The sequence below is a fragment of the Nerophis lumbriciformis genome, linkage group LG09 (assembly GCF_033978685.3).
Source record: "Nerophis lumbriciformis linkage group LG09, RoL_Nlum_v2.1, whole genome shotgun sequence".
Lineage (NCBI taxonomy): Eukaryota > Metazoa > Chordata > Actinopteri > Syngnathiformes > Syngnathidae > Nerophis > Nerophis lumbriciformis.
This window is the reverse complement of record NC_084556.2, coordinates 51,233,705-51,246,287: the sequence shown is the minus strand read 5'-3', so window position 1 is coordinate 51,246,287 and position 12,583 is coordinate 51,233,705. Positions and strand designations below refer to the sequence as shown.

Genomic DNA, 12,583 nt, shown 5'->3' with positions numbered 1-12,583 from the left:
GTCATCAACATCATCATCATCATCGTCGTCATGGAAACGTACAAAAGTTCCAGGTGGTCTTGTCGCCGTATCAGAGCGTTCTTCTTGTTGACCAGCGTGAACCACTCCTGAATCAGCCTCTCCTCCTCGTCGCGGTCACTTCCTGTCACATGACACACACACACGTTGAGCGCCGCGCCTGGCGTGCAGGTAAGCGCCGCACCCACCCGTCTCCATGAGGCTCCGCAGGCGGCGCTCCACCACCGCCGCCCTGGTGTCGATGTGCTTTTGCTCCGCCTCCAACGCCAGCAGCTCGCTCAGCACGTACTGACCGGTGTCCTGCAGGCGCTGACCCCACACACACACACACATAAACGTACGGCACGTCAAGGAAGGAAGGTAGGAAGCGAGGAGAGGAAGCAAAGGAGAAGGTCCGGAAATTAGAAGGAAGTTGTTGGTGATGACATCATCAGGTGGTCAGGTGAGAAGTGAAAGTGCAGCCAAAAGGTGAAGAAAAGGGGCGAGGGCGGAGACGACTGACCATGGTCTTGTCTTCAGGTTCCCGCGTGGTGATGCTTTCACACTCGCCCTGCACACAAACACGTGTCACATGACCTGCTGCCCGTTCATCACCTGTGACGTGAGGCGGGAGGGGAGAGAGGACACCTGCGGAGGTCTGGACTTGGCGGCCTGGGAGGTGGACTTGGGCCCTGCGACGGGACCCGGGGCCTCTTCTGCAACAAGGGGTCGGAGGAAACATGTCAACAAGGTGTTGGCATTTTGTCGTGACAGTTGTTAGGATGTTGACATAATGTCAATAAAAACATCAACATGACAGTATATTGTCACGTCACATGTCAACATATTACTCAGAGGGCAATGTAACACTGATATTCCCCCTGATGACATCATGGATGATGTCACTGATATCCTCGATGATGATGTCACACTAATGTCAGTGATATCGTCACCAATGACGTCATCACAGACATCGGTGATATCCTCACCCCTGACATCACGCTGATGTCACTAAAATTTTCACCAACAGCGTCACACCGATACTGATGATGTCATGGATATCACTGGTATCCTCACTCATGATGTCACTAATATTGCCGCCGATTATGTCATACTGACGTCGTTGATATCGCCGCTGATAACATCATGGATGTCATGACATCGCCACTGATCTTGCTGATATCGCCAGTGATGTCATCGTACGTCACTGATATCGTCACTGAAATTGTCACCAAATGTCACACGGATAATGCCGATGATTGTGTTGTGGATATCACTGATATCGCCACTAATGATGTCACTGATATCGCCACTGATGAGGTCATACTGACGTCATTGATATCGCCGCTGATAACATCATGGGTGTCGTGATATCGCCACTAATTTTACTGTTATCGTCAATGATGTCATCGTAGAAGTCACCGATATCGTCACTGAAATTGTCACCAAATGTCATATTGATATCGCCAGTGATGATGTCATGGATGTCACCGTTATCGCCACTGATGATGTCGACAACACGTCAACGTGTGAATACCACATGTCAACACTGAAATTGTCACCAAATGTCACAGATACTGCCGATGATGGTGTTGTGGATATCGCTGATATCGCCACTGATGAGGTCATACCGACGTCATTGATATTGCCGCTGATAACATCATGGGTGTCGTGATATCGCCACTAATCTTACTGTTATCGCCAATGATGTCATCGTAGATGTCACTGAAATTGTCACCAAATGTCATGTGAACATATGAATAACATGTCAACATGTTGTCATGTCAATAACATGTCATCAACATGTCAACAAAACATCAACATGTCAATAAAACATCAACATGTCAAATTTTGTCATGCCAACAACACGTCAACATGTCAATATGTCAACACAACACATCAATAAAGTGTCAACACATCAATAACATGTCAACAACACGTCAACATGTCAATTAAATGTCAATAATATATCAACGACACATCAACATGTCAATAACATGTCAATAGCCTGTCACCAACACATCAATATCATGTCAACAACATGTCTACATGTCAATAACATGTCAACGCATCAACATGTCAATAACATGTAATGTCAAGAACATGTCATCAACATGTCAATAACATGTCAACAACACATCAACATGTCAATAACATGTCCATAATATGTGAACACATCAACATGTCAATAACATGTCCATAACATGTCAACACATCAACATGTCAATAACATGTCCATAATATGTGAACAACACATCAACATGTCAATAACATGTCCATAACATGTCAACACATCAACATGTCAATAACATGTCCATAATATGTCAACAACACATCAACATGTCAATAACATGTCCATAACATGTCAACACATCAACATGTCAATAACATGTCCATAATGTCAACAACACATCAACATGTCAATAACATGTCCATAACATGTCAACACATCAACATGTCAATAACATGTCCATAATATGTCAACAACACATCAACATGTCAATAACATGTCCATAATATGTCAACAACACATCAACATGTCAATAACATGTCCATAACATGTCAACACATCAACATGTCAATAACATGTCCATAATATGTCAACAACACATCAACATGTCAATAACATGTCCATAACATGTCAACACATCAACATGTCAATAACATGTCCATAATATGTCAACAACACATCAACATGTCAATAACATGTCCATAACATGTCAACACATCAACATGTCAATAACATGTCCATAATATGTCAACAACACATCAACATGTCAATAACATGTCCATAACATGTCACCACATCAACATGTCAATAACATGTCCATAACATGTCACCACATCAACATGTCAATAACATGTCCATAATATGTCAACAACACATCAACATGTCAATAACATGTCCATAACATGTCAACACATCAACATGTCAATAACATGTCCATAATATGTCAACAACACATCAACATGTCAATAACATGTCAACACATCAACATGTCAATAACATGTCCATAACATGTCAACACATCAACATGTCAATAACATGTCCATAATATGTCAACAACACATCAACATGTCAATAACATGTCCATAACATGTCAACACATCAACATGTCAATAACATGTCCATAACATGTCAACACATCAACATGTCAATAACATGTCCATAATATGTCAACAACACATCAACATGTCAATAACATGTCCATAACATGTCACCACATCAACATGTCAATAACATGTCCATAACATGTCAACACATCAACATGTCAATAACATGTCCATAACATGTCAACACATCAACATGTCAATAACATGTCCATAACATGTCAACACATCAACATGTCAATAACATGTCCATAACATGTCAACACATCAACATGTCAATAACATGTCCATAATATGTCAACACATCAACATGTCAATAACATGTCAATAGCCTGTCACCAACACATCAATATCATGTCAACAACATGTCTACATGTCAATAACATGTCAACACATCAACATGTCAATAACACGTCATGTCAATTACATGTCAACAACATGTCATCAACATGTCGTCAACATGTCAATAACATGTCATCAACATGTTGTCAACATGTCAATAACATGTCAACAACACATCAACATGTCAATAACATGTCCATAATATGTCAACACATCAACATGTCAATAACATGTCCATAACATGTCAACACATCAACATGTCAATAACATGTCCATAACATGTCAACATGTCAATAACATGTCCATAACATGTCAACACATCAACATGTCAATAACATGTCCATAACATGTCAACACATCAACATGTCAATAACATGTCCATAATATGTCAACAACACATTCACATGTCAATAACATGTCCATAACATGTCAACACATCAACATGTCAATAACATGTCCATAACATGTCAACACATCATGTCAATAACATGTCCATAATGTCAACAACACATCAACATGTCAATAACATGTCCATAACATGTCAACACATCAAAATGTCAATAACATGTCCATAATATGTCAACACATCAACATGTCAATAACATGTCCATAATATGTCAACAACACATCAACATGTCAATAACATGTCCATAACATGTCAACACATCAACATGTCAACAACACATCAACATGTCAATAACATGTCCATAACATGTCAACACATCAACATGTCAATAACATGTCCATAATATGTCAACAACACATCAACATGTCAATAACATGTCCATAACATGTCAACACATCAACATGTCAATAACATGTCCATAATATGTCAACAACACATCAACATGTCAATAACATGTCCATAACATGTCAACACATCAACATGTCAATAACATGTCCATAACATGTCAACACATCAACATGCCAATAACATGTCCATAACATGTCAACACATCAACATGTCAACAACATGTCCATACTATGTCAACACATCAACATGTCAATAACATGTCCATAACATGTCAACACATCAACATGTCAATAACATGTCCATAACATGTCAACACATCAACATGTCAATAACATGTCCATATGTCAACAACACATCAACATGTCAATAACATGTCCATAACATGTCAACACATCAACATGTCAATAACATGTCCATAACATGTCAACACATCAACATGTCCATATGTCAACAACACATCAACATGTCAATAACATGTCCATAACATGTCAACACATCAACATGTCCATAATATGTCAACAACACATCAACATGTCAATAACATGTCCATAACATGTCACCACATCAACATGTCAATAACATGTCCATAACATGTCAACACATCATGTCAATAACATGTACATAATGTCAACACATCATGTCAATAACATGTCCATAACATGTCAACAACACATCAACATGTCAATAACATGTCCATAACATGTCAACAACACAACATATCAATAAAATGTTAACACATCAACATGTCAATAACATGTCAATTACATGTCCATAATATGTCAACAACACTTCAACATGTCAATGACATGTCCATAACATGTCAACACATCAACATGTCAATAACATGTCATGTCAATTACATGTCAACAGCACATCAATAGCATGTCAATAACATGTCAACAACACATCAACATGTCAATCACATGTCATGTCAATTACATGCCAATAACAACACATCAACATGTCGATAACATGTCATGTCAATTACATGTCAAGAACATGTGATCAACATGTCAATAACATGTCAACAACACAACATGTCAATAACATGTCATGTCAATTACATGTCAACAACACATCAATAACATGTCATAAACATGTCATCAACACGTCAACATAAGGACGATCACTTTGACCTTGGGTCGTTCTCTTGGATCTGGGGGGCGGTACGAGCAAGGCGGCCCCTCCCTCTTGTAGTCCTTCCCCCTCGTTGAGTCGCGCCACACAGAAGGCGGCGGCCTGGACGTCAGAGGGTGGCGGGCCGGCGAGGGCGGGGCCGTAGCTGGAGTGGCTGGCGTTGCGCTCGATGTGCAGCACGCTGAGCTCCTGCTGGGTAAAGTGCGAGCGGATCTGGCTGAGGTACGTCATCACGATGAGGCGGTCCGGAACCGACAGCAAGACCATGTCTGACGGCTCCAGCAGGCGAGAGATGCCCAAAGACTCCAAGGCGTCAAAGGCCTGGGCGGGGCGGAAGAGGACACGTCTGGAACGTTCTTTTATTTGCTTTGACCAGAATGTAGTCATCACTTGATGACATCATCAGGACGCTCACCTTCTTGTTGTTCATTTTGATGTCATGTGACTTCAGACGCTCAAAATCTCTGAGGGGACAAAACAGATGATTGACAGGCGCACGCTAACTATTGTCTTGGCTAAGTTTACCACAGAGTTAGAACATTTGCTACTTTACTTATGCTAACTGTTAGCATGCTAATTTTGCAGCCGTTTACAACAGAGTCATACAACTTGGTACTTCACAAATGCTAACTATTAGCATGATTTTATTTTCTAATTTTGCAACCGTTTACTATAGTCATAAAAGTTGGTACTTTATACATGCTAACTGTTAGAATGCTAAACATATTTTTTCCTAATTTTGAAACCGTTTACCTTAGAATCATAAAACTTGGCACTTTACATATGCTAACAGATAGCTTGCTAACTGTTTTTTGCTCATTTGTTAACCGTTTACCACAAAGTCATAAAACTTGGTACTTTACATATGCTAAGTGTTAGCATGCTAACTTTCCCCCTCAATGTATCGACTGTTTACCACAGAATCATAAACTTGGTACTTTACATATGCTAACTGTAAGCATGCTATTTTTTTCAAAATTTTGCAACTGTTTACCACACAGTCATAAAACTTGGAACTTTACATATGCTAACTTTTTTGTTGTTGCTAATTTTGCAACCACTAACAACAGTCATAAAACTTGGAACTTTACATATGCTATCTGCTAGCATGCAAATTTTTTTGGTTGCTAATTTTGCAACCATTTACCAGTCATAAAATGTGGTACTTAACATATGCTAACTTTTTTTTTGTTGCTAATTTTGCAACCACTTACCACAGTCATAAAATTTGGAACTTTACATATGCTAACTGCTAGCGTGCTAACTTTTTTGTTGCTAATTTTGCAACCACTGACCACAGTCTTAAACTTGGAACCTTACATATGCTAACTGCGCCCCTGCTAACTTTTTTTTGTTACTAATTTTGCAACAATTTACCACCGTCACAAAACTTGGTACTTTACATATGCTAACTGGTAGCACGCTAACTTTTTTTTGTTGCTAATTTTGCAACCATTTACCACAGTCATAAAACTTGGAACTTTACATATGCTAACTGCTAGCATGCTAACTTTTTTTGATGCTAATTTTGCAACCACTAACCGCAGTCTTAAAACTTGGAACTTTACATATGCTAACTGCGCTCCTGCTAACTTGTTTTTGTTACTAATTTTGCAACCATATACCACCGTCACAAAACTTGGTACTTTACATATGCTAACTGCGCCCCTGCTAACTTGTTTTTGTTGCTAATTTTGCAACCATTTACCACAGTCATAAAACTTGGAACTTTACATATGCTAACTGCTAGCATGCTAACTTTTGTTGATGCTAATTTTGCAACCACTAACCACAATCTTAAAACTTGGAACTTTACATATGCTAACTGCGCCCCTGCTAACCTTTTTTGTTACTAATTTTGCAACCATTTACCACCATCACAAAACTTGGTACTTTACATATGCTAACTGGTAGCATGTTAACTTGTTTTTGTTGCTAATTTTGCAACCATTTACCACAGTCATAAAACGTGGTACTTTACATATACTAACTTTTTTTGTTGTTGCTAATTTTGCAACCACTTACCACAGTCATAAAACTTGGAACTTTACATATGCTAACTACTAGCATGCTAACTTTTTTGTTGCTAATTTTGCAACCACTAACCACAGTCTTAAACCTGGAACCTTACATATGCTAACTGCGCCCCTGCTAACTTTTTTTTGTTACTAATTTTGCAACCATTTACCACCGTCACAAAACTTGGTACTTTACATATGCTAACTGCTAGCATGCTAATTTTTTGGGTTGCTAATTTTGCAACCATATACCACAGTCATAAAATGTGGTACTTTACATATGCTAACTATTTTTTGTTGCTAATTTTGCAACCACTTACCACAGCCATAAAACTTGGAGCTTTACATATGCTAACTGCTCGCATGCTAACTTTTTTGTTGGTAATTTTGCAACCACTAACCACAGTCTTAAAACTTGGAACTTTACATATGCTAACTGCACCCCTGCTAACTTTTTTTTGTTACTAATTTTGCAACCATTTACCACCGTCACAAAACATGGTACTTTACATATGCTAACTATTTTTTGTTGCTAATCTTGCAACCACTAACCACTGTTATAAAATTTGAACTTTACATATGCTAACTGCTAGCATGCTAACTTTTTTGTTGCTAATTTTGCAACCCCAGTCTTAAAACTTGGAACTTAACATATGCTAACTGCGCCCCTGCTAACTTGTTCTTACTAATTTTGCAACCATTTACCACCGTCACGAAACTTGGTACTTTACATATGCTAACTGGTAGCATGCTAACTTGTTTTTGTTGCTAATTTTGCAACCATTTACCACGGTCATAAAACTTGGAACTTTACATATGCTAACTGCTAGCATGCTTGACAGACACGTACATGAGGTCGGGGTGGAAGTGGTGCAGGATGGCGCAGAAGGCCAAGCCGTTCCTCCAGGAAGTGCTGAAGTTGGTGACCCTGACCCCGGCGTAGTCGGCCGTGACCTCCTGACACCACCTCAGCAGCAACTGGCTGGGGGTCACCAGGTCCTGAGGGAGGTCAAAGGTCAGCTTTGTGGAGCGTACGCCATCTTGGCGTGGCCGTTTACCTCGCCGCCGTTGTCGTCCTTCCCATCAGCCTCCTCTCTGATTGGTGTGCTACCAGACTGACGTGACACGCCATCAGGGGGGGCGCCCCATTGGTCACGTGACCTATGAGGAGACGCAGATGTTACGCGTGCGTGTGTGTGTGTGTGTGTGTGTGTGTGCGCTAGGGGGCTAGCAGGTATGACCCGCAGGGTGATGTGATGCGTCTAAAGCAGCCTTCCTTGGATTGCATAGTTGCATGCCTATCTGCTGCTTGCTTCCTCTCGCTTCCAGGAACTGCCGGTAGCTAGCTGATCAAGAACCAAGCGATGGAAAAGCAGAATGCGTAAGTCTTTCCTTGCCAGTACATAGCCTCTCCATCACCAAGACCTTTGCTCTGCCTCCTCGTGGCTGTCCCCGGTAACTGTGTGCCTTGCGGCCTCAGGCTAAACAGCATGGGATCCCTCCAGGGATAGATATCTTAGCCTCCATCCAGGCTACCACCATCCGACTGACCAGTGCCTACTGGCTAACCTCTTGGTTATAGGCTACGGGAGAAAATCCCTAATGAAAAATCTGTGGCGAGGACCCGCATTAGGCAGTCACCAACAGACCGGTGCTCTGGCAGTCTGCAACCCCATGCGGCAGAAGGTCGTCATGAGCTCTTCGTGCCACTGGAGGACGCCACATGGGGCCAAAACAAAACAGTGCGGGTAGAGACTGCGCACTTCTACCACCACTTAAATCAATTCACTGCTGAAGAAACCACCACCAAACAAGAGACTCAACTGTGAAGCACTCAAATCAGAGCACTCTGTAGACCAGCTCAGAGCACAGCTTGCAGAAAATGTGTCTGCAATCCCTGATACCCACCTGGACCCTGACATCAACACCTGCTGGAACTCCCTAAGGACTGCCATCCATCAGGCAGCAGAGGAATCCCTTGGGTACACCAGGCGTAAACATCAGGACTGGTTTGACAACAGTGCACCGGATATCCATACACTTCTCCAGGCAAAACACAAAGCCCATGCTGCTTACCTGGCCAACCCGCAATCCATCACACTAAAGACTCGACTCTCCTCCATCAGAGCCGAAGTCCAGCGTACCCTCAGAGCCATGGAAAATGACCGGTGGATCAAGAAAGCCAGCGAGATCCAACTCTATGCTGACACCAACAATTCCCATGGATTCAAATCCCACAGAGAAAAAACATAACCCCAGTCAGATTGGCAGATTGAGTCACCCTCTAAGGACACACCCCAGATCCTAAATAGATGGGTTGAACATTTCAACACTCTCCTTAACTCCGAAAATCCCTCTGACCAGGACATTTTCACCAATTTCCCAACCACTCCCCCTGTCAACCACCTGGACTCCCCGCCTACCTTTGCTGAAGTCCGAAAAGCCATCAAGGGCCTAAAAAACAACAAAAGCCCAGGCCCTGACGGTATCCCAGCTGAGGTGCTGAAGCTTGGTGGCTATCTCCTCACCCATCAGCTACACCAACTGATTGACTCCATCTGGTCCTCTGAAGCCATCCCCCAGGAACTGCAAGAATGCTGCTATAATAACCACATTTAAGAGGAAAGGCGACAAAGCCGACTGTGGAAACAGCAGAAGAATTTCCCTGCTCTCGGTTGCTGGGAAAGTTCTTGCCCGGGTAATGCTCTCTCGCTGAGTGACTCACATCTCTGAGAACATCCATCCATCCATTTTCTACCGCTTATTCCCTTTGGGGTCGCGGGGGGCGCTGGAGCCTATCTCAGCTACAATCGGGCAGAAGGCGGGGTACACCCTGGACAAGTCGCCACCTTCTCTGAGAACATCCTGCCTGAATCACAGTGTGGATTCACTAGTGACATGATCTTTGTAGCCAGGCAGGTACAAGAAAAGTGCCGGGAACACCGCCAGGATCTGTAAATCACCTTCATCGACCTGTCCCAAGGCATTTGACACTGTAAACCGGAATCTCCTCTGGGCCTTACAGGGAAGGCTGGGGATTCCGCCGAAGTTCCTCAACATCCTGAGACAACTACATGATGGAATGCGAGCCTGTGTCCGCATTGGAGGCCAGCAATCCCCCTCTTTTAATGTGAAAGTCGGGGTGTGTCCTAGCCCTTGTCATATGCAACCTCTTCCTCTCAGAAGTCACTTTCCTCTCACACAAAGCTCTGGGAACCACAGATGGCATCCACATACAGTTCCGGCTGGACGGCAGTCTCTTCAACATCCGGCGCCTCTAGGCCTTCACTAAAATTACAAAACAACAGATCCTAGAACTTCAGTATGCTGACGATTGTGCTCTCCTTGCCCACACGCCAGACTCTCTACAACGTGCACTTAACGTGGTCTCATCCACGTACAGTGCCCTAGGACTCAAGGTCAACATTTCAAAAACACAGATCATCGCGCAACACTCTACCCACCAGTCAGACGTGCCTGTCTTCAACATTGATGGCCAGCAGCTCACCATCGTTCCACATATCTCGGAAGCGTCCTGTCCCCCACCTGTAACATCGATAATTACATCCAGGTCCGTGTTGGGTTAGCGTCTGCTGCCTTCGGTAGGCTCAAAACCAGTGTTTTCCTGAACAGAAACCTGACAGTTTCCACCAAAGCAGCTGTTTACAAAGCAGTTTGTCTGTCCACACTGCTATACGGCTCGGAAGCCTGGACCCCTTACCAAAGGCACGTCAGAATCCTGGAGAGATACCACATCCGCTGCCTGCAACGGTTTCTGGGTCTCACCTGGGAGGACAGCGTCCCACATGTGGATATCTATGACCGGACCCCAACACCCAGCATCCAAGTGTTCCTTGCGCAAAGACATCTGCGCTGGGTGGGGCATGTAATCCGCATGCCCGACCAGGGGCTCCCCCCGACAGATCCTCTACGGCCAACTCCAAGAAGGCTGTAGGTCTCCTGGGGGTCAGCGGAAACGCTACAAGGACCACATAAAAACCCTCCTGTCCACCCTTCCGCACTGGAAGTCTTGGCTGCTGATTGCCGCACCTGGCGTGACTGCAGTCACGTCGGCATTGCTCATCCCCAGGAGCAGACCACTGAGAGGAGAATACATCAACGCTGCAGGGGCCCCCCTCTCAAGCGTGGACTACATCTGCCCCACATGTGGCAAACCATGCGGGTCGCGCATTGGCCTACACCAAACCCCCCTCAATAACCCATTACTGGAGCAACGTGTGTTTGTGCGTCAAGGGCCGGCGACTTGACGGCGGCTTACACGTCCTCTTCTCGCCTCCGCTTTGGCGACTCCTCGCCACCATTCGCCGGGATGTCTGACTCCGCCTCCAGGACGTCACGGTGGATCTCTCCTGGGGCAGGAACGAGGCGCTTCCTGGTGACCGGGGACGTGTCAAAGGTCATCACGTGGATTTTAGCCAATAGGAGACGCTCCTCCTCCTCCACAGGGCAGACGTCAGGACTTTCTTCTTCTTCTTCGGAAATGGTGGCCATCCCGACGCCACTTTCATCATGGTCGCCATGGCGGACAGCAGTTCTACTGGCAAAAGAACACTTTAGAATCTTTAGTATTTTCCTGTGTGTGTGTTTACACTTCCACACACAAGTCACACACTCACCCTACTGACTCCTCCTCTTCCTCTTTCCTCCGTTGTCCCGCACCCTTTGCTGTCCCCTCCCCCATCCTCCACGGGTTGTCCCCCTCCTCTGCAGTCTTTGGTGGCGCCTTGTGGTCCAGCTGGGAGGAGTCCCCTTGGAAGGTGGGAGGCGGGGCCTTGGCTATGATTGGCTGTTCGACAAAGGCATCGACCTCAACACTTTGCCTGTCAAAGAGAAAGGATGAGACAAGCAAAGAGACATGAGGACATGAAAACATGAAGACATGAATACATGAAGATCTATGGACATGAAGAATTTAGGATATTAGGTCATGAGGACATGAAGAGGATATCAAAACATGACGAAATGAAGACAGGAGTAAATGAGACCATGAGGGCATGAGAAAATGATGACAATTGTACATGAAAAAATTAGGACATGAGTACTTGAGAACATGAGACTATGAGGGCATGAGAAGATGAAGACATTAATACATCAAGAAATGAGAGACATGAGACCGTGAGGGCATGGGAAAATTAAGACATTAATACATGAAGAAATTAAGACATGAGACAATGAGGGCATGAGAACATGAAAACATTTATAC

General features: G+C 43.6%; 1 protein-coding gene across 1 annotated transcript in view; it reads right to left on the bottom strand.

Moving 5' to 3' along the window:
• Positions 1-12,583, bottom strand: part of LOC133607878 (uncharacterized) — a 73,220-nt gene that overhangs the window by 21,566 nt on the left and 39,071 nt on the right. The window contains exons 13-22 of the mRNA XM_061962911.2: positions 11,997-12,200; positions 11,639-11,917; positions 8,418-8,520; positions 8,210-8,358; positions 5,757-5,805; positions 5,341-5,662; positions 646-713; positions 521-568; positions 207-327; positions 43-142 (exon numbers count right to left, since the gene is read on the bottom strand). Of these exons, the coding sequence (XP_061818895.1) occupies positions 43-142; positions 207-327; positions 521-568; positions 646-713; positions 5,341-5,662; positions 5,757-5,805; positions 8,210-8,358; positions 8,418-8,520; positions 11,639-11,917; positions 11,997-12,200 (1,443 nt within the window). The remainder of the gene's footprint in view (positions 1-42; positions 143-206; positions 328-520; positions 569-645; positions 714-5,340; positions 5,663-5,756; positions 5,806-8,209; positions 8,359-8,417; positions 8,521-11,638; positions 11,918-11,996; positions 12,201-12,583) is intronic.